Genomic DNA, 22,640 nt, shown 5'->3' on the forward strand with positions numbered 1-22,640 from the left:
CCTGTAGGCAGCGGAGTTGAAGGGATCGCTCCCTGCCCACGGCACATGAGGGAAATCTGACCAGGGGCCCCTCGGGGCTGCATAAACAGGCCAGATTGTCATCAATGTTAGCTGCCCTGCAGGGGCCCCGCTCCACTTCCTGGCTCCCGTGCAGCTACATATGCGGTATGTCTGTCCCTAGGCTCCATCATACATCTGAATTAATGACAATGATTCATAATTATCATATGTCAAGTCTACAAGTTTTTCAATCTAAAGTTCTTTATTACCTCCTAGAAATAAGCAATGCGGGAGGAAGACTTCAGAAACTACATTAGCTTTGACATTGGATTTTATGTTGCAGATAGGACCAAAGATCTCATATCTTGTAAGCAGATTCCGCAGGATCTCTGTGTAGTTACTCCAGGAATCTACCTCATATTCCAGAGTCACCGGTTGTTTCACACAGAACTGAATTCCAGACTTATTACAGCGGAACAGTCCAGGATAGTTCATTGACAGACTGAAAAACAGAACAGCTGTTCAAAAGCTATTTTATTAATTAGGTTTAGTTTTTTTTTACTTTAAGCCCTGCTTTTCTATCTTCTGCAGCTGAGTTGCTGGTTCAAGGTTTAGTGGATTTTGCTGGTGAAGCTACTTCCTTAAATAGAGTAGTGCCACTTGTAAAATAAAAGCACCATATCATCCCAATCCATACTGGTTTCTATACAGTGATGTCATCACCTGGTGTTCCAGGGTTTGAATGAGATTATTTTGCTACATAAGCCCTGCATCCAATCAGTGACTACTAGTGTTGAGCATTCCGATACCGCAAGTATCGGGTATCGGCCGATATTTGCGGTATCGGAATTCCGATACCGAGTTCCGATATTTTTGTGATATCGAAAATCGGAATCGGAAGTTCCCAGTGTGTGGTTCCCAGGGTCTGGAGGAGAGGAGACTCTCCTTCAGGCCCTGGGATACATATTCATGTAAAAAATAAAAAAATAAAAATAAAAAATATGGATATACTCACCCGTCCGGCGGCCCCTGGACCTTACCGATGTAACCGGCAGCCTCCGTTCCTAAGAATGCAGTGTGTTTAGGACCTGCGATGATGTCGCGGCTTGTGATTGATCGCGTGAGCGGTCACATGAGCAGTCACGCGACCAATCACAAGCCGCGACGTCATCGAAGGTCCTTCACTCCTCATTCTTAGGAACGGAGGGTGCCGGTTACATCGATAAGGTCCAGGGGCCGCCGGAGGGGTGAGTATATCCATATTTTTTATTTCAATTCTTTATTTCTTACATGAATATGGATCCCAGGGCCTGAAGGAGAGTTTCCTCTCCTTCAGACCCTGGGAACCATCCAGGATACCTTCCGATACTTGTGTCCCATTGACTTGCATTGGTATCGGGTATTGGTATCGGCGATATCCGATATTTTTTTGATATCGGCCGATACCATCCGATACCGATACCTTTGAGTGTCAGAAGGTATCGCTCAACACTAGTGACTACTAATGGTTGCTGATCGCTCACTTCTTCTGGTGTTTAAAGTTCACACTTAAGCAAATAGAAGTGGAGAGAGCCTAATAGCCGACCCTGTCTGGCTGCAGGGTTTACGTGGTATAATCATGTAACTCGAGCCCCGAGAGATCTGGTACCAACAACTCTGGAATATGGTGAATATAGAATATTTTTTTATCTTACTAGAAAGGAGTACTTTTTTAAATAGAAATTGTCTGGGTAGTGGGAAACCTCTTTAATCCCTCGACCAAAACTGTGCCACTAACTATACACCTGTCTCCAATCTTCCCTTCATCTCTAAACTCCTCGAATGCCTTGTCCACTCCCGTCTTATCCGCTATCTCTCAGATAACTTTTCTCGACCCTCTTCAATCTGGTTTCTGCTCTTTAGACTCTACTTAAACTGCCCTCACTAAAGTTTCTAATGATCTACTAACAGCTGAATCTAATGGTCACTATTCCATGCTAATTCTCTTAGATCTTTCTGCAGCATTCAACACTGTGGATCACCAGCTCAACTCCATTGGCCTCAAGGACACCATTCTCTCCTGGTTCTCCTCCTACCTCTCTGACTGCTCCTTCAATGTATCTTTTGCTGGCTTCTCCAACTTTCATCTTCCCCTTACTATTGGGGCTCCTCAAGGATCAGTACTAGGCCCACTCTTCTTCTCTTTGTACACTGACCCTATTGGACAAACAATCAGTAGATTTGAATTCCAGTACCATCTCTATGCTGATGACACCCAATTATATACCTCCTCTGCTGACATCATGCCTGCCTTTCTGAAACTGAACCTGTCAGAAACTGAACTACTTGTGTTTCCTCCCTCTGCTAACTTACCTCTGCACGACATTGCCATTTCCGTGTGTGGTTCTACCATTACTCCCCAGCAACATGCCCTCTGTCTTGGGGTCAAACTTGATTCAGAGCTTTCATTCACCCCCCACATTCGGTTACTGGCTAGCTCTTGTTATCTGCACCTCAAAAACATTTCTAGAATTCGACCCTTTCTTACTTTCAACTCTGCAAAAACTCTTTCTGTTTCACTTATCCATTCTCATCTGGACTATGGAAACTCTCTACTAATCGGTCTCCCTCTTAACAAACTCTCCCCTCTCCAATCTGTCTTGAATGCTGCAGCCAGGATCATATTCCTCAACAACCGTTACACCGATGCCTCTACCTTGTGCCAGTCATTACACTGGTTACCCGTCTACTCCAGAATTACGTATAAACTTATTACCCTCACCCACAAAGCACTCGATGGCTCAGCACCACCCTACATCTCCTCCCTCGTCTCAGCCTACCACCCTACCCGCTCCCTCCATTCTGCTAATGACTTGAGGTTAACATCCTTAATAATCATAACTTCCCACTCCCGTCTCCAAGACTTTTCACATGCTGCGCCAATTTATTGGAATTCATTACCCAGGTTAATTCGATTAATCCCTAATACTCACATTTTTAAGCGTGCAGTAAAAACGCATTTCTTCAGACTGACCTACCACCTCAACACATTAACCTAACTATCTATCAGGCTGCTGCAGTGCAGTATAATGCAACCTCCACCAGACAGAGCTTGAGAGGGAAGTGAGACTGTGTACACAGAGAAGCACCACAGATCAGCAGCACAGACGCCACCAAGTGGCAAGAGAGTGGTCAGAGAAGCCGAGTCAAAATACAATCGAAGGCAGAAGTACAAAAAGGGATAAGCAGTAAACGTCAGAAACAAGCCAGGAGGTTCAGCAGCGGTCAGAATCGGATAAGACAAATTCAGAAAGCAGATGTGAGTCCGAATACAAGCCAAGTCAGGTTCACACGCAGAACTATAGCTAAAACTGCCAGCAGGATTCATGGGAACTAAATAGCAAACCTGAATCCAGAATGAGGCAGAGCAAAGTTAAACCTTGACATGATCCACCCGGAAAAAGGGCAGACAGGATTAAACTGTGGAACGGATCATGACAGTACTCTCCTCTCAAGGGGGGCCACTGGACCCGCAGGATAACTAGCGTGAAATGCCTGGACCAATCGATCAGCATGGACATATCGTGCCAGGACCCAAGATCGATCCTCAGGACCGTAACTCCTCCAATGGACAAAATACTGAAGTGAAGTTTTGGAGGGCCCCGGGCAAAAGAGTCTCAGTGAGCCCCCCCCCTTTAACACATACCACGATTCATGATGCACAGATACAGCAGAGAAATATATGTATAGTACAATGCCAGATTTCACTTCTTACATTCTTACTTCTTATTTCTGTGTAGCTGCACACTCCTGTCCAAAGAACGGGTGGCTGTGCAGGGTGAAGTGATACAAGGCTCTCGCAAGTGGAACTCTGAGTCCGACCTAATATATAGTAATGATTGGTCACTTAGTCACTGACTAGTCCATGTGTGTGTTCTGGAAAATAAGTCCTGATAGTTGCGTTTCTGCACTATGTCACTCTTGAAGTAGATGACATGTAGATCCTGTGCTTTAGCAGATGGCTAACTCTGGTGATCTAAGGTCGACAGGTCTCAGGGTATCAGTACCTGTAATATTAGAGGCAAATTAACATTCTAGAATACTTTTGGGTTTTCATTGGCTGTAAGCCATAATCATCTACATTAACAGAAATAAACACTTAAAATAGATCACTATGTTTATAATGACGATATAATATGGAGTTTCATTTTTTATATTGAGGAACTGAAATAAATTAGCTTTGATGATATTCTAATTTTGTGAGCAGCACCTGTATGCATACAACTTGAAGAATAGGCAGTATTTTGTTTTAGTATCGTACACCCCATAGTCCTCCATATATTATAATGTTCACCACAGTCCTCCACATAGTATAATACACTCCTCAGTCCTCAATATAGTATAATACACTCCTCAGTCCTCCGTATAGTATAATACACTCCTCATAGTCCTCCACATATTAAAATACATTGCTCAGTACTCCATATAGTATTATATGCTCCTCATAGTGCTCCATATAGCATAATGAACCACAATAGTCATCCATGTAGTACAATTCACTTCATAGTATAATGTACCCCATAATTCTTCATACAGTATAATGAATTCCCCATAGTCTTCGACACAGTATAAAGCAGCCCACATATAGTATAATGCAGCCACCCCACAGAATATATTGTAGTCCCCTGAGTATAATGTAACCCCCCCAGAGAATATAATGCAGCCCCCTCATTTAGTATAATGCAGCCCCTGCATGTAGCCTGTTGTGAATTTGCTTTTTGCTCCCTCTAGTGGTTCTAGTTTTTTGACTCTGGTTTTTCTGTCATTCCTTTTATCCGCACCTGGGTCGTTAGTTAGGGGTGTTGCTATATAAGCTCCCTGGACCTTCAGTTCAATGCCTGGCAACGTAGTTATCAGAGCTAGTCTGCTGTGCTCTTGTCTACTGATCCTGGTTCCAGTTATATCAGCTAAGTCTGCCATTTGCTTTTTGCTTTTTGTTTTGGTTTTGTATTTTTGTCCAGCTTGTTCCTAATCTATATCCTGACCTTTGCTGGAAGCTCTAGGGGGGCTGGTGTTCTCCCCCCGGACCGTTAGACGGTTCGGGGGTTCTTGAATTTCCAGTGTGGATTTTGATAGGGTTTTTGTTGACCATATAAGTTACCTTTCTTTATTCTGCTATCAGTAAGCGGGCCTCTCTGTGCTAAACCTGGTTCATTTCTGTGTTTGTCATTTCCTCTTACCTCACCGTCATTATTTGTGGGGGGCTTCTATCCAGCTTTGGGGTCCCCTTCTCTGGAGGCAAGAAAGGTCTTTGTTTTCCTCTACTAGGGGTAGCTAGATTCTCCGGCTGGCGCGTGTCATCTAGAATCAACGTAGGAATGATCCCCGGCTACTTCTAGTGTTGGCGTTAGGAGTAGATATATGGTCAACCCAGTTACCACTGCCCTATGAGCTGGATTTTTGTATTCTGCAGACTTCCACGTTCCTCTGAGACCCTCGCCATTGGGGTCATAACAGTTTGCCAGGCCAGTATTAAATGTTTAATGCATTGCAGAAGAGGGATTATAAGAAAGAAGATTCTGAGTTTTTTTTTTCTCCTTCCCCTTTACCTCAGAGTGGCTATGCTTGCTGCAGACATGAATGTCCAGACCTTGATTACAAGTGTGGACCAGCTGGCTACTCGTGTGCAGGGCATACAAGACTATGTTATCAGAAATCCTAGGTCAGAACCTAAAATACCGATTCCTGAACTGTTTTCCGGAGACAGGTTTAAGTTTAGGAATTTCGTGAATAATTGTAAATTGTTTTTGTCCCTGAGACCCTGTTCATCAGGAGATTCTGCTCAGCAAGTAAAAATTGTTATTTCGTTCTTACGGGGCGACCCTCAGGATTGGGCTTTTTCGCTGGCGCCAGGAGATCCGGCATTGGCTGATCTTGATGCGTTTTTTCTGGCGCTCGGTTTACTTTATGAGGAACCCAATCTTGAGATTCAGGCAGAAAAGGCCTTGCTGTCTATGTCTCAGGGGCAGGACGAGGCTGAAGTGTATTGCCAAAAATTTCGGAAATGGTCCGTGCTGACACATTGGAACGAGTGTGCACTGGCCGCTAATTTTAGAAATGGCCTTTCTGAAGCCATTAAGAATGTTATGGTGGGTTTTCCCATTCCCACAGGTCTGAATGATACTATGGCACTGGCTATTCAAATTGACCGGCGGTTGCGGGAGCGCAAAACCGCAAATTCCCTCATGGTGTTGTCTGAACAGACACCTAATTCGGTGCAATGTGATAGAAAAACCGCAAATTCCCTCATGGTGTTGTCTGAACAGACACCTGATTTAATGCAATGTGATAGAATCCTGACTAGAAATGAGCGGAAAATTCATAGACGCCGGAATGGCTTGTGCTACTACTGTGGTGATTCTACACATGTTATCTCAGCATGCTCTAAACGTATAGCTAAGGTTGTTAGTCCTGTCACCGTTGGTAATTTGCAACCTAAATTTATTCTGTCTGTAACTTTGATTTGCTCACTGTCATCTTATCCTGTCATGGCGTTTGTAGATTCAGGTGCTGCCCTGAGTCTCATGGATCTCTCATTTGCTAAGCGCTGTGGATTTACTCTTGAACCATTAGAAAATCCTATTCCTCTTAGGGGTATTGATGCTACACCATTGGCAGCAAATAAACCGCAGTATTGGACTCAGGTTACCATGTGCATGACTCCTGAACACCGCGAGGTGATACGTTTCCTGGTTTTACATAAAATGCATGATTTGGTTGTTTTAGGGCTGCCATGGTTACAGACCCATAATCCAGTCCTGGACTGGAAGGCTATGTCAGTCTCAAGTTGGGGCTGTCGTGGTATTCATGAGGATTCCCTGCCTGTGTCTATTGCTTCTTCTACGCCTTCGGAAGTTCCGGAGTATTTGTCTGATTATCAGGATGTCTTCAGTGAGTCTGAGTCCAGTGCACTGCCTCCTCATAGGGACTGTGACTGTGCTATAGATTTGATCCCAGGCAGTAAATTTCCTAAGGGAAGACTGTTTAATCTGTCGGTACCTGAACATACCGCTATGCGTTCATATATCAAGGAGTCTCTGGAAAAAGGACATATTCGTCCGTCTTCTTCCCCTCTTGGTGCGGGATTCTTTTTTGTGGCAAAAAAGGACGGATCTTTGAGACCTTGTATTGATTATCGGCTTTTAAATAAGATCACTGTCAAATTTCAGTATCCTTTACCGCTGTTGTCTGACTTGTTTGCCCGGATTAAGGGTGCCAAGTGGTTCACCAAGATAGACCTTCGTGGTGCGTACAACCTTGTGCGCATTAAGCAAGGTGATGAATGGAAAACCGCATTCAATACGCCCGAAGGTCATTTTGAGTACTTGGTGATGCCTTTTGGGCTCTCCAATGCGCCTTCAGTTTTTCAGTCCTTTATGCATGACATTTTCCGGAAGTATCTGGATAAATTTTTGATTGTTTATCTGGATGATATTTTGGTTTTTTCTGATAATTGGGATTCGCATGTGGAGCAGGTCAGGTTGGTCTTTAAAATTTTGCGTGAAAATTCTTTGTTTGTCAAGGGCTCAAAGTGTCTCTTTGGTGTACAGAAGGTTCCCTTTTTGGGGTTCATTTTTTCCCCTTCTGCTGTGGAGATGGACCCAGTCAAGGTCCGAGCTATTCTTGATTGGACTCAGCCCTCGTCAGTTAAGAGTCTTCAGAAGTTCTTGGGCTTCGCTAACTTCTACCGTCGTTTTATCGCTAATTTTTCTAGCATTGTGAAACCTTTGACGGATATGACCAAGAAGGGCTCCGATGTAGCTAACTGGGCTCCTGCTGCCGTGGAGGCTTTCCAGGAGTTGAAACGCCGGTTTACTTCGGCGCCTGTTTTGTGCCAGCCTGACGTCTCACTTCCCTTTCAGGTTGAGGTGGATGCTTCGGAGATTGGGGCAGGGGCCGTTTTGTCGCAGAGAGGCCCTGGTTGCTCTGTTATGAAACCTTGTGCCTTTTTCTCTAGGAAGTTTTCACCTGCCGAGCGAAATTATGATGTGGGCAATCGGGAGTTGTTGGCCATGAAATGGGCATTTGAGGAGTGGCGTCATTGGCTCGAGGGTGCTAAGCATCGTGTGGTGGTCTTGACTGATCACAAAAATCTGATGTATCTCGAGTCTGCTAAACGCCTTAATCCGAGACAGGCCCGCTGGTCATTGTTTTTCTCCCGCTTTGATTTTGTTGTCTCGTATTTACCAGGTTCAAAGAATGTGAAGGCCGATGCTCTTTCTAGGAGCTTTGTGCCTGATGCTCCTGGAGTCGCTGATCCTGTTGGTATTCTTAAAGATGGAGTTATCTTGTCAGCTATTTCTCCGGATCTGCGACGTGTGTTGCAGAGATTTCAGGCTGATAGGCCTGAGTCTTGTCCACCTGACAGACTGTTTGTCCCGGATAAGTGGACCAGCAGAGTCATTTCCGAGGTTCATTCCTCGGTGTTGGCAGGTCACCCGGGAATTTTTGGCACCAGAGATCTGGTGGCCAGGTCCTTTTGGTGGCCTTCCTTGTCAAGGGATGTGCGGTCATTTGTGCAGTCCTGTGGGACTTGTGCTCGAGCTAAGCCTTGCTGTTCTCGTGCCAGCGGTTTGCTCTTGCCCTTGCCTGTCCCGAAGAGACCTTGGACACATATCTCCATGGATTTCATTTCTGATCTTCCGCTATCTCAGGGCATGTCCGTTATCTGGGTGATATGTGATCGCTTCTCCAAGATGGTCCATTTGGTTCCTTTGCCTAAGCTGCCTTCCTCTTCCGATCTGGTTCCTGTGTTTTTCCAGAACGTGGTTCGTTTGCACGGCATCCCTGAGAATATTGTGTCAGACAGAGGATCCCAGTTCGTTTCCAGGTTCTGGCGATCCTTTTGTGGTAGGATGGGCATTGATTTGTCGTTTTCGTCTGCTTTCCATCCTCAGACTAATGGACAGACGGAGCGAACCAATCAGACTTTGGAGGCTTATTTGAGGTGTTTTGTCTCTGCTGATCAGGACGATTGGGTGACATTCTTGCCGTTGGCTGAGTTTGCCCTTAATAATCGGGCTAGTTCCGCCACCTTGGTTTCGCCTTTTTTCTGCAACTCTGGTTTCCATCCTCGCTTTTCTTCGGGTCATGTGGAGCCTTCTGACTGTCCCGGGGTGGATTCTGTGGTGGATAGGTTGCAGCAGATCTGGAATCATGTGGTGGACAACTTGAAGTTGTCACAGGAGAAGGCTCAGCGCTTTGCCAACCGCCGCCGCGGTGTGGGTCCCCGACTACGCATTGGGGATTTGGTGTGGCTTTCTTCCCGCTTTGTTCCTATGAAGGTCTCCTCTCCCAAATTTAAACCTCGTTTTATTGGGCCTTACAAGATATTGGAAATCCTTAATCCTGTATCTTTTCGTCTGGATCTTCCTGTGTCGTTTGCTATTCACAATGTATTTCATAGGTCCTTGTTGCGGCGGTACATTGTGCCTGTAGTTCCTTCTGCTGAGCCTCCTGCTACGGTGTTGGTTGAGGGCGAGTTGGAGTACGTGGTGGAGAAGATCTTGGATTCTCGCCTCTCCAGGCGGAGGCTTCAGTACCTGGTCAAGTGGAAGGGCTATGGTCAGGAGGATAATTCCTGGGTGGTCGCCTCTGATGTTCATGCGGCCGATTTAGTTCGTGCCTTTCATGCCGCTCATCCTGATCGCCCTGGTGGTCGTGGTGAGGGTTCGGTGACCCCTCACTAAGGGGGGGGTACTGTTGTGAATTTGCTTTTTGCTCCCTCTAGTGGTTCTAGTTTTTTGACTCTGGTTTTTCTGTCATTCCTTTTATCCGCACCTGGGTCGTTAGTTAGGGGTGTTGCTATATAAGCTCCCTGGACCTTCAGTTCAATGCCTGGCAACGTAGTTATCAGAGCTAGTCTGCTGTGCTCTTGTCTACTGATCCTGGTTCCAGTTATATCAGCTAAGTCTGCCATTTGCTTTTTGCTTTTTGTTTTGGTTTTGTATTTTTGTCCAGCTTGTTCCTAATCTATATCCTGACCTTTGCTGGAAGCTCTAGGGGGGCTGGTGTTCTCCCCCCGGACCGTTAGACGGTTCGGGGGTTCTTGAATTTCCAGTGTGGATTTTGATAGGGTTTTTGTTGACCATATAAGTTACCTTTCTTTATTCTGCTATCAGTAAGCGGGCCTCTCTGTGCTAAACCTGGTTCATTTCTGTGTTTGTCATTTCCTCTTACCTCACCGTCATTATTTGTGGGGGGCTTCTATCCAGCTTTGGGGTCCCCTTCTCTGGAGGCAAGAAAGGTCTTTGTTTTCCTCTACTAGGGGTAGCTAGATTCTCCGGCTGGCGCGTGTCATCTAGAATCAACGTAGGAATGATCCCCGGCTACTTCTAGTGTTGGCGTTAGGAGTAGATATATGGTCAACCCAGTTACCACTGCCCTATGAGCTGGATTTTTGTATTCTGCAGACTTCCACGTTCCTCTGAGACCCTCGCCATTGGGGTCATAACAGTAGCCCCCTAATAGAGTATAACGCAGGCCCCTATAGAATATAATACAACCCCCCATAGAATATAATACAGCCCCCCATTGAATATAATACAGCACAGCACCCCATAGAATATAATACAATCCCCCATAAAATATAACGTAGCCCCCCGAGAATGGCCCCACAATCCAGTTATCACTCATTGATAGATTTAAAAAAAACAACACAATCCTCACCTCTCCTCGTGCCCCGCGCTGCTCCAGGTGCTCCAAGCACAGCTCCGGTTTCAGCGGCTGCAGTCTGCCCGACACACAGCAGGTACGCGATGATATGATGTCATCATACACCTGCAGTGTCAGAGACAGAGGGGAATGATGGGAGAGGGAGCGTCATCTGACGCTCTCTCCTCCATCATTGCTTTCAACTGTACTGGCATCATAGACGCAGGTATAGTTGAATGCGGCAGCGCTGATGGGGGGTGAGTCGCCTGTATCCCAGACAGCGTGAGTGGGCCCCCCCGTCTCACCTGGGCCCCAGGACTTGCCCGGGTGCTGATGCTGGCCCTGGTTGCGCTGTCAGCATTTAACCCCTTTACCCCCAAGGGTGGTTTGCACGTTTATGACCTGGCCAATTTTTACAATTCTGACCCCTGTCCCTTTATGAGGTTATAACTCTGGAACACTTCAACGGATCCCGGTGATTCTGACATTGTTTTCTTGATACATATTGTACTTCATGGTAGTGGTAAAACTTCTTTGATATTACCTGCGTTTATTTGTGAAAAAAACTGAAATTTGGCGAAAATTTTGTAAATTTTGCAATTTTCCAAATTGAATTTTTATGCAATTAAATCACAGAGATATGTCACAAAAGATACTTAATAAGTAACATTATCCACATGTCTACTTTACATCAGCACAATTTTGGAACCAAAATTTATTTTTGTTAGGGAGTTATAAGGGCTAAAAGTTGACCAGCAATTTCTCATTTTTACAACACCATTTTTTTTAAGGACCACATCTCATTTGAAGTCATTTTGAGGGGTCTATATGATAGAAAATAACCAATTGTGACACGATTCTAAAAACTGCACCCCTCAAGGTGCTCAAAACAACATTCAAAAAGTTTATTAACCCTTCAGGTGTTTCACAGAAATTTTTGGAATGTTTAAATAAAAATGAACATTTAACTTTTTTTCACAAAAACTTTATTTCAGCTCCAATTTGTTTTATTTTACCAAGAGTAACAGGAGAAAATGGACCCCAAAACTTGTACAATTTGTCTTGAGTACGCTGATACCCCATATGTGGGGGTAAACCACTGTTTGGGTGCATGGGAGAGCTCGAAAGGGAAGGAGCGCTGTTGTGAAATTGGATTTTGGGCTCCCCCGGTGGCCACTGGTGGAATTGAACTGGTGTGCATCATCCCCTCTGTTCACCTGTTTCCATCAGGATGTGGGAGTCGCTATTTAACCTTGCTCCTCTGTCACTTCCATGCCGGTCAACATTGTAATCAGAAGCCTTTCTGTGCATGTTCCTGCTACTAGACAACTCCCAGCTAAGTTGGACTTTTGTCCTCGTTTGTTTTTGCATTTTGTTCCAGTTCACAGCTGTAGTTTCGTTTCTGTGTCTGGAAAGCTCTTGTGATCTGAAATTGCCACTCTGATGTTATGAGTTAATACTAGAGTCTTAAAGTAATTTCAGGATGGTATTTTGATAGGGTTTTCAGCTGACCATGAAAGTGCCCTTTCTGTCTTCCTGCTATCTAGTAAGCGGACCTCAATTTTGCTAAACCTATTTTCATACTACGTTTGTCATTTCATCTAAAATCACCGCCAATATATGTGGGGGCCTCTGTCAGCCTATCGGGGAAATTTCTCTAGAGGTGAGCCAGGACTATATTTTCCTCTGCCAGGATTAGTTAGTCCTCCGGCCGGCGCTGGGCGTCTAGGGATAAAAACGTAGGCAACGCTACCCGGCTACTGTTAGTTGTGCGGCAGGTTTAGTTCATGGTCAGTTTAGTTTCCATCCTTCCAAGAGCTAGTACTCATGTTTGCTGGGCTATGTTCTCTTGCCATTGAGAACCATAACAGTTTGACCGGCCCAAAGGGTTAAATTAATTGACAGAGAAAGGAGAGAAAAGAGAAGTCTGCTGAAGATTTTTTTTTTTTTTCCCTTCCCTTCAGTTCTGAGTGTGCTTGTAATTGAATTCTTGCAAGTCTGCCTATATTGCAGCCTTTCTCTCTCTCTCTCTCCTTCTAATCCTGGAATGGCTCTGTGTTCACCTGTTTAAAATGGATATTCAGAGTTTAGCGGCAGGTTTGAATAATCTCACCACGAAAGTCCAAAATTTACAAGATTTTGTTGTTCATGTTCCTATATCTGAACCTAGAATTCCTTTGCCTGAATTTTTCTCGGGGAATAGATCTTGCTTTCAAAATTTCAAAAATAATTGCAAGTTGTTTTTGTCCCTGAAATCTCGCTCTGCTGGAGATCCTGCTCAGCAGGTCAGGATTGTGATTTCCTTGCTCCGGGGCGACCCTCAGGATTGGGCTTTTGCATTGGCTCCAGGGGATCCTGCGTTGCTCAATGTGGATGCGTTTTTTCTGGCCTTGGGGTTGCTTTATGAGGAACCTCAGTTAGAGCTTCTGGCGGAAAAGGCCTTGATGTCCCTATCTCAGGGGCAAGACGAAGCTGAAATATACTGCCAGAAATTCCGTAAATGGGCTGTGCTTACTCAGTGGAATGAGTGCGCCCTGGCGGCGAATTTCAGAGAGGGTCTCTCTGATGCCATTAAGGATGTTATGGTGGGGTTCCCTGTGCCTGCGGGTCTGGATGAGTCCATGACAATGGCTATCCAGATCGATAGGCGTCTGCGGGAGCGCAAACCTGTGCACCATTTGGCGGTGTCTACTGAGAAGACGCCAGAGAATATGCAATGTGATAGAATTCTGTCCAGAAGTGAACGGCAGAATTTAAGACGAAAAAATGGGTTGTGCTTCTATTGCAGTGATTCAACTCATGTTATATCAGCATGCTCTAAGCGTACTAAGAAGCTTGATAAGTCTGTTTCAATTGGCACTTTACAGTCTAAGTTTATTCTATCTGTGACCCTGATTTGTTCTTTATCATCTATTACCGCGGATGCCTATGTCGACTCTGGCGCCGCTTTGAGTCTTATGGATTGGTCCTTTGCCAAACGCTGTGGGTATTATTTGGAGCCTCTTGAAACTCCTATACCCCTGAAGGGGATTGACTCCACCCCATTGGCTAGTAATAAACCACAATACTGGACACAAGTAACTATGCGGATTAATCCGGATCATCAGGAGATTATTCGCTTTCTTGTGCTGTATAACCTACATGATGTGTTGGTGCTTGGATTGCCATGGCTGCAATCTCATAACCCAGTCCTTGACTGGAAAGCTATGTCTGTGTTAAGCTGGGGATGTAAGGGGACGCATGGGGACGTACCTGTGGTTTCCATTTCATCATCTATTCCCTCTGAGATTCCTGAATTCTTGACTGAATATCGTGACGTTTTTGAAGAACCTAAGCTTGGTTCATTACCTCCGCACCGGGAGTGCGATTGTGCCATAGATTTGATTCCGGGTAGTAAATACCCTAAGGGTCGTTTATTTAATCTGTCTGTGCCTGAACATGCTGCTATGCGAGAATATATAAAGGAGTCCCTGGAAAAGGGACATATTCGTCCTTCGTCATCTCCCTTAGGAGCCGGTTTTTTCTTTGTGGCTAAGAAAGATGGCTCTTTGAGACCGTGTATTGATTATCGGCTTTTGAATAAAATCACGGTTAAATATCAATATCCGTTGCCACTGCTGACTGATTTGTTTGCTCGCATAAAGGGGGCCAAGTGGTTCTCTAAGATAGATCTCCGTGGGGCGTATAATTTGGTGCGAATTAAGCAGGGGGATGAGTGGAAGACCGCATTTAATACGCCCGAGGGCCACTTTGAGTATTTGGTGATGCCTTTTGGTCTTTCAAATGCCCCTTCAGTCTTTCAGTCCTTTATGCATGACATTTTCCGTGATTATTTGGATAAATTTATGATTGTGTATCTGGATGATATTTTGATTTTTTCGGATGACTGGGACTCTCATGTCCAGCAGGTCAGGAGGGTTTTTCAGGTTTTGCGGTCTAATTCCTTGTGTGTGAAGGGTTCTAAGTGCGTTTTTGGGGTTCAAAAGATTTCCTTTTTGGGATATATTTTTTCCCCCTCTTCCATCGAGATGGATCCTGTCAAGGTTCAGGCTATTTGTGATTGGACGCAACCCTCTTCTCTTAAAAGTCTTCAGAAATTTTTGGGCTTTGCTAACTTTTATCATCGATTTATTGCTGGTTTTTCTGATGTTGTTAAACCATTGACTGATTTGACTAAGAAGGGTGCTGATGTTGCTGATTGGTCCCCTGCTGCTGTGGAGGCCTTTCGGGAGCTTAAGCGCCGCATTTCTTCCGCCCCTGTGTTGCGTCAGCCTGATGTTGCTCTTCCTTTTCAGGTTGAGGTCGACGCTTCTGAAATCGGAGCTGGGGCAGTTTTGTCGCAGAGAAGTTCCGATTGTTCCGTGATGAGACCTTGTGCCTTTTTCTCGCGTAAATTTTCGCCCGCCGAGCGGAATTATGATGTTGGGAATCGGGAGCTTTTGGCCATGAAGTGGGCTTTTGAGGAGTGGCGTCATTGGCTTGAGGGGGCTAGACATCAGGTGGTGGTATTGACTGACCACAAAAATCTAATTTATCTTGAGTCCGCCAGACGCCTGAATCCTAGACAGGCGCGCTGGTCGTTGTTTTTCTCTCGATTTAATTTTGTGGTGTCCTACCTGCCGGGTTCTAAGAATGTTAAGGCGGATGCCCTTTCTAGGAGTTTTGAGCCTGACTCCCCTGGTAACTCTGAACCTACAGGTATCCTTAAGGATGGAGTGATATTGTCTGCCGTTTCTCCAGACCTGCGGCGGGCCTTGCAGGAGTTTCAGGCGGATAGACCTGATTGTTGCCCACCTGGTAGACTGTTTGTTCCTGATGATTGGACCAGTAAAGTCATTTCTGAGGTTCATTCTTCTGCGTTGACAGGTCATCCTGGAATCTTTGGTACCAGGGATTTGGTGGCAAGGTCCTTCTGGTGGCCTTCCCTGTCTCGAGATGTGCGAGGCTTTGTGCAGTCTTGTGACGTTTGTGCTCGGGCCAAGCCTTGTTGTTCTCGGGCTAGTGGATTGTTGTTGCCCTTGCCTATCCCAAAGAGGCCCTGGACGCACATCTCGATGGATTTTATTTCGGATCTTCCTGTTTCTCAGAAGATGTCTGTCATCTGGGTGGTGTGTGACCGTTTCTCTAAGATGGTCCATTTGGTTCCCCTGCCTAAGTTGCCTTCTTCTTCCGAGTTGGTTCCTCTGTTTTTTCAAAATGTGGTCCGTTTGCATGGTATTCCGGAGAATATCGTTTCTGACAGAGGAACCCAATTCGTGTCTAGATTTTGGCGAGCATTCTGTGCTAGGATGGGCATAGATTTGTCTTTCTCGTCTGCTTTCCATCCTCAGACAAATGGCCAGACCGAGCGGACGAATCAGACCTTGGAGACATATTTGAGGTGTTTTGTGTCTGCAGATCAGGATGATTGGGTTGCTTTTTTGCCTTTAGCGGAGTTTGCCCTCAATAATCGGGCCAGCTCTGCCACCTTGGTGTCTCCTTTTTTCTGTAATTCGGGGTTTCATCCTCGATGTTCTTCTGGTCAGGTGGAATCTTCGGATTGTCCTGGAGTGGATGCTGTGGTGGAGAGGTTGCATCAGATTTGGGGGCAGGTAGTGGACAATTTGAAGTTGTCCCAGGAGAAGACTCAGCTTTTTGCCAACCGCCGGCGTCGGGTTGGTCCTCGGCTTTGTGTTGGGGACTTGGTGTGGTTGTCTTCTCGTTTTGTCCCTATGAGGGTTTCTTCTCCTAAGTTTAAGCCTCGGTTCATCGGCCCGTACAAGATATTGGAGATTCTTAACCCTGTGTCCTTCCGTTTGGACCTCCCTGCATCTTTTTCTATTCATAATGTTTTTCATCGGTCATTGTTGCGCAGGTATGAGGTACCGGTTGTGCCTTCCGTTGAGCCTCCTGCTCCGGTGTTGGTTGAGGGCGAGTTGGAGTACGTTGTGGAAAAAATCTTGGACTCCCGTGTTTCCAGACGGAAACTCCAGTATCTGGTCAAATGGAAGGGATACGGTCAGGAGGATAATTCTTGGGTGACTGCCTCTGATGTTCATGCCTCCGATCTGGTCCGTGCCTTTCATAGGGCTCATCCTGATCGCCCTGGTGGTTCTGGTGAGGGTTCGGTGCCCCCTCCTTGAGGGGGGGGTACTGTTGTGAAATTGGATTTTGGGCTCCCCCGGTGGCCACTGGTGGAATTGAACTGGTGTGCATCATCCCCTCTGTTCACCTGTTTCCATCAGGATGTGGGAGTCGCTATTTAACCTTGCTCCTCTGTCACTTCCATGCCGGTCAACATTGTAATCAGAAGCCTTTCTGTGCATGTTCCTGCTACTAGACAACTCCCAGCTAAGTTGGACTTTTGTCCTCGTTTGTTTTTGCATTTTGTTCCAGTTCACAGCTGTAGTTTCGTTTCTGTGTCTGGAAAGCTCTTGTGATCTGAAATTGCCACTCTGATGTTATGAGTTAATACTAGAGTCTTAAAGTAATTTCAGGATGGTATTTTGATAGGGTTTTCAGCTGACCATGAAAGTGCCCTTTCTGTCTTCCTGCTATCTAGTAAGCGGACCTCAATTTTGCTAAACCTATTTTCATACTACGTTTGTCATTTCATCTAAAATCACCGCCAATATATGTGGGGGCCTCTGTCAGCCTATCGGGGAAATTTCTCTAGAGGTGAGCCAGGACTATATTTTCCTCTGCCAGGATTAGTTAGTCCTCCGGCCGGCGCTGGGCGTCTAGGGATAAAAACGTAGGCAACGCTACCCGGCTACTGTTAGTTGTGCGGCAGGTTTAGTTCATGGTCAGTTTAGTTTCCATCCTTCCAAGAGCTAGTACTCATGTTTGCTGGGCTATGTTCTCTTGCCATTGAGAACCATAACAGAGCGCCGTTTGACTTTTCAATGCAAAATTGACAGAAATTGAGATGGGACGTCATGTTGCGTTTGGAGAGCCACTGATGTGCCTAAACATTGAAACCCCCCACAAGTGACACCATTTTGGAAAGCAGACCCCCTAAGGAACTTATCTAGATGTGTGGTGAGCACTTTGACCCTTTAAGTGATTCACAGAAGTTTATAATGCAGAGCCGTAAAAATAAAAATTTATATTTTTTCACAAAAATGATTTTTTCACCCCCAATTTTTTTTATTTTCCCAAGGGTAAGAGAAGAAATTGGACCAGAAAGGTTGTTGTACAATTTGTCCTGAGAACGCTGATACCCCATATGTGGAGGTAAACTACTGTTTGGGCGTATGGAAGAGCTCGGAAGGGAAGGAGCGCCATTTCACTTTTCAATGCAAAATTGACAGGAATTGAGATGGGACGCCATGTTGCGTTTGGAGAGCCACTGATGTGCCTAAACATTGAAACCCCCCACAAGTGACTCCATTTTGGAAAGTAGACCCCCTAAGGAACTTATCTAGATGTGTAGTGAGCACTTTGACTCATTAAGTGAATCACAGAAGTTTATAATGCAGAGCCGTAAAAATAAAAAAATCATATTTTTTCACAAAAATGATATTTTCACCCCCATTTTTTTATTTTCCCAAGGCTTAGAGAAAAAATTGGACCCCAAAAGTTGTTGTCCAATTTGTCCTGAGTACGCTGATACCCAACATGTGGGGGGAACCACCGTTTGGGCACATGGCAGAGCTCGGAAGGGAAAGAGCGTCATTTGGAATGCAGACTTAGATGGATTGGTCTGCAGGTGTCACATTGCATTTGCAGAGCCCCTAATGTACCTAAACAGTAGAAATCCCCCACAAGTGACCCAATATTGGAAACTAGACCCCCCAAGGAACTTATCTAGATGTGTTGTGAGAACTTTGAACCCCCAAGTGTTTCACTACAGTTTATAACGCAGAGCCGTTAAAATAAAAAATCTTTTTTTTGCACAAAAATTATTTTTTAGCCACCAGTTTTGTATTTTTCCCAAGGGTAATAGGAGAAATTGGACCCCAAAAGTGGTTGTCCAATGTGTACTGAGTACGCTGATACCCCATAGGTTGGGGTAAACCCCTGTTTGGGTGCACGGGAGAGCTCGGAAGGGAAGGAGCACTGTTTTACTTTTTCAACTCAGAATTGGCTGGAATTGAGATCGGATGTCATGTCGCGTTTGGAGTGCCCCTGATGTGCCTAAACAGTGGAAACCCCCAATTATAACTGAAACCCTAATCCAAACACATCCCTAACCCTAATCCCAATGGTAACCCTAACCACACCCCTAACCCTGACACACCCCTAACCCCAACCCTATTCCCAACCGTAAATGTAATCCAAACCCTAACTTTAGCCCCAACCCTAACCCTAACCCAAACCCTAACTGTAGCCCTAACCCTAGCCCTAACCCTAGCTCTAGCCCTAACCCTAACTGTAGCTCTAGCCCTAACCCTAACCATAGCTCTAGCCCTAACCCTAGCCCTAACCCTAACCCTAGCCCTAACCCTAACCCTAGCCCTAACCCTAACCCTAACCCTAATGGGAAAATGGAAATAAATACATTTTTTTAATTTTTTAATTTTTCCCTAACTAAGGGGGTGATGCAGGGGGGTTTGATTTACTTTTATAGAGGGTTTTTTAGCGGATTTTTATGATTGGCAGCCATCACACACTGAAAGACGCTTTTTATTGCAAAAAATATTTTTTGCGTTACCCCATTTTGAGAGCTATAATTTTTCCATATTTTGGTCCACAGAGTTATGTGAGGTCTTGTTTTTTGCGGGACGAGTTGACGTTTTTATTGTTAGCATTTTTGGGCCCTTGACCTTTTTTGATCGCTTTTTATTCCAAATTTTTGTGAGGAAGAATGACCAAAACCAGCTATTCATGAATTTCTTTTGGGGGAGGCGTTTATACCGTTCCGCGTTTGGTAAAATCGATAAAGCAGTTTTATTCTTCAGGTCAGTATGATTACAGCGATACCTCATGTAAATCTTTTTTTATGTGTTGGCGCTTTTATGCGATAAAAACTATTTTATAGAAAAAATAATTATTTTGCATCGCTTTATTCTGAGGATTATAACTTTTTTATTTTTACTTTGATGCTGTGTGGTGGCTCGTTTTTTGCGGGACAAGATGACATTTTCAGCGGTACCATGGTTATTTATATCCGTCTTTTTGATTGCGTGTTATTCCACTTTTTGTTTGGCGGTATGATAATAAAGCGTTGTTTTTTGCCTCGTTTTTTTATGGTGTTCAGTGAAGTGGTTGATTAGTGGGACAGTTGTATAGGTCGGTTCGTTACGGACGCGGCGATACTAAATATGTGTACTTTTATTGTTTTGTTTTTTTATTTACATAAAGAAATGTATTTATAGGAACTATATATATATATATATATATTTTTTTTTTTTTTTATTTTATTATTTTTTTTTTACACGTGAATTTTTTTTTTTACACTATAACATTGCCCCAGGGGGGTCATCATGTTATAGTGTAAGATTGCTGATCTGACACTTTGCTGTGCACTGTCAGATCAGCGATCTGACGTGCCCTCCTGGAGGCTTCCCGGCACCTGTTCTGAGCAGGCGCTGTGAAGCCACCTCCCTGCAGGACCCGGATACAGCCCCGTGGCCATTTTGGATCCGGGCCTGCTGCAGGGTGGAGGAGGGAAGAGACCCTCGGAGCAACACAATCACATCGCGTTGCTCCAGGGGTCTCAGGGAAGTACGCAGGGAGCCCCTCCCTGCGCAATGCTTCCATATACCGCCGGAACACTGCGATCATGGTTGATCGCAGTGTGCTGGGGGGTTAATGTGCCTAGGGTGGTCCGTAACCGCTCCTGGCACATAGTGCTGGATGTCAGCTGCGATAGTCAGCTGACACCTGGCCGCGATCGGCCGCGCTCCCCCCATGAGCGCGGCCGATCGCATATGACGTACTATCCCGTCGGTGGTCATACGGGCCCACCCTCAATGGGATAGTACGTCTAATGTCAGAAAGGGGTTAAAAGAGAAAGGTGTCAAAATTCTAACACAGCCATATATTAGATACAATCAATCTGCAAAAACTTTAGGTTAATCAAAAATACTAATTTAGGTGATCAATGCGCCATTTTCATGGCTAAGTGGCTCAAAGCACCATTCTGCCAACTGATTTTGCATAACCTTCGCTTCCCTCGCTGGTGATTGACAGGTGTGACGTGTCCATAGGGAGCTCTGTCTGCAGAGAAAGCTCAAACAAGTCATCATTGTGAATCACTAGTGAGGGAGATGGTGCAATACAAAACCAATGGGACAGTGCGCTGAAGCTTTATGCAACGCCAAAGAAGCAACAGCACCCTATTTAGCATATCTGATTAATATTCAGTTTCTCTTGAATGAAGGCAGCAATGAAAAGAGTAAGGCTATGTGCCCACTTTGCAGAATGTATGCAGAATTTTCCTGAGCAAAACCTGACTCCTTTCGCAGGAAATCCACTCTCATTTTTCTAGCGGTTTTTGTTCGTTTTTGCACTTTTTTTCCCCGGAGCTTCCAAATACAATAATATTGCGGCAAAAAACGAGGAAATTCTGCAACATTTATGAACATGCTGCATTTTTTTTACCTCGATGCGTTTTTTTCACGGAAAAAAAACACATCATGGGCACAACACTGTGGAATTCTATTGGAAATACTGGAAAGCGTTTTTTAAATGTTTTTACTGTGACAAAATGCGGCAAAAATGTGAAAAAACTGCAACGTGTGAACATAGCCTAAAGGTCCATTTTTTATAGGGACTCCAAGGCTATGTGATTAGTTAATACTGTCAGCTTGTGGTGAAACGGAATTGTAAAATGTTTAAAAACTTACAATAAACTAATAAAATCATTTTTGTAGTTCCAGGTGCCTGTTCAACCCACTTTATGGAAAAGCACATGGCAGCTTTGATACAAAGGACAGCAAGCATTAGACCTGTCATGGATAATCTACTGAGCCAGAATGTGCTGACCCAGGAGCAGTATGACACTGTGCGCAGTAGAACACCCGACCAAGAGGCGATGAGGCAGCTCTACGAGTATATGCGGAGCTGGAGTTACATCGAAAAGGACAAGTTTTACGAAGCTGTAAAGAAACACAATAGGCATCTCATCACAGATCTGGAAGCTAGAGACGACACAGACCGAGACTATCAATAGTGGTGGAAAATAAAAAGGCAAAAATGATGCTATAGAAATATGTCTGAAATACAATCTGGTATTGTGCACGTCATCTCTATAGGTTCATCTTCCTTCTCTCCCCACATTATAGTCATGTAAACTTACTTATTGTAGATCTTTATCAGCTGATTTATAAGGAATCCAAATTATGAAAAAATGAAGGATCTAGCCTTTCTTCCACTTCTACACGGCATAGTTCCTGTTAGTCAAAGTTTACTCTTCAGATGCGTAAAAATGCAACAATCTCTATGTAAAAATAATTATCGAACGGTGTAGGGTGCCATATTATTCTAAGCAGCAGTTTAATTTTACCAGAGGATTTGCACTGATTTTGTCATCAAACTTTTTTTCCTCCTGGCTGCCATAATTTCAATACATACAAACTAGTCCGTTCAGATATGTAATTGTATTTGTTTTTGTACTTTTAATGAAACAATTAAAACCACATTTTACAAAGAAATCTACAAAAAGACTAAATGTGCTTTTTGCTTCTCCTGCCTTCCTGCTGCATTCACCTCCCACACTAAAGCGCTGTACCAATTCAGGAGAGTCCGGGAGGGCTCGCTAGCTTCTGTATGCAAATTGCCTCTTAAGAGCACAGGTCAAGCCCTGGTTGTCTCAGTGACAGAGGCATTAGCTGGGATATCACTGCATGTCAGGCCAAAGGTTAACTGTCTTGTGAAAAAAGAAAGTGAAAATGTATTGACCATTTCACTACTGGCCACAGTGGTCAGATGTCATGTCCTCATTGTGTGCAGACCCTAGAGCTCAGCATTTCCCAACAAGGTTGGCCCATTATCAAAGTACTAGACACACCCCTCCCAAGATT

General features: G+C 44.6%; 1 protein-coding gene across 1 annotated transcript in view; it reads left to right on the forward strand.

Moving 5' to 3' along the window:
- Nucleotides 1-22,275, forward strand: part of LOC143774712 (uncharacterized) — a 689,954-nt gene extending 667,679 nt beyond the window's left edge. The window contains exon 15 of the mRNA XM_077262476.1: nucleotides 21,492-22,275. Within this exon, the coding sequence (XP_077118591.1) occupies nucleotides 21,492-21,790 (299 nt within the window). The 3' untranslated portion in view covers nucleotides 21,791-22,275. The remainder of the gene's footprint in view (nucleotides 1-21,491) is intronic.
- Nucleotides 22,276-22,640: the final 365 nt, after the last annotated feature.

This window comes from Ranitomeya variabilis, chromosome 5 (assembly GCF_051348905.1).
Source record: "Ranitomeya variabilis isolate aRanVar5 chromosome 5, aRanVar5.hap1, whole genome shotgun sequence".
NCBI classification, from domain to species: Eukaryota; Metazoa; Chordata; class Amphibia; order Anura; family Dendrobatidae; genus Ranitomeya; species Ranitomeya variabilis.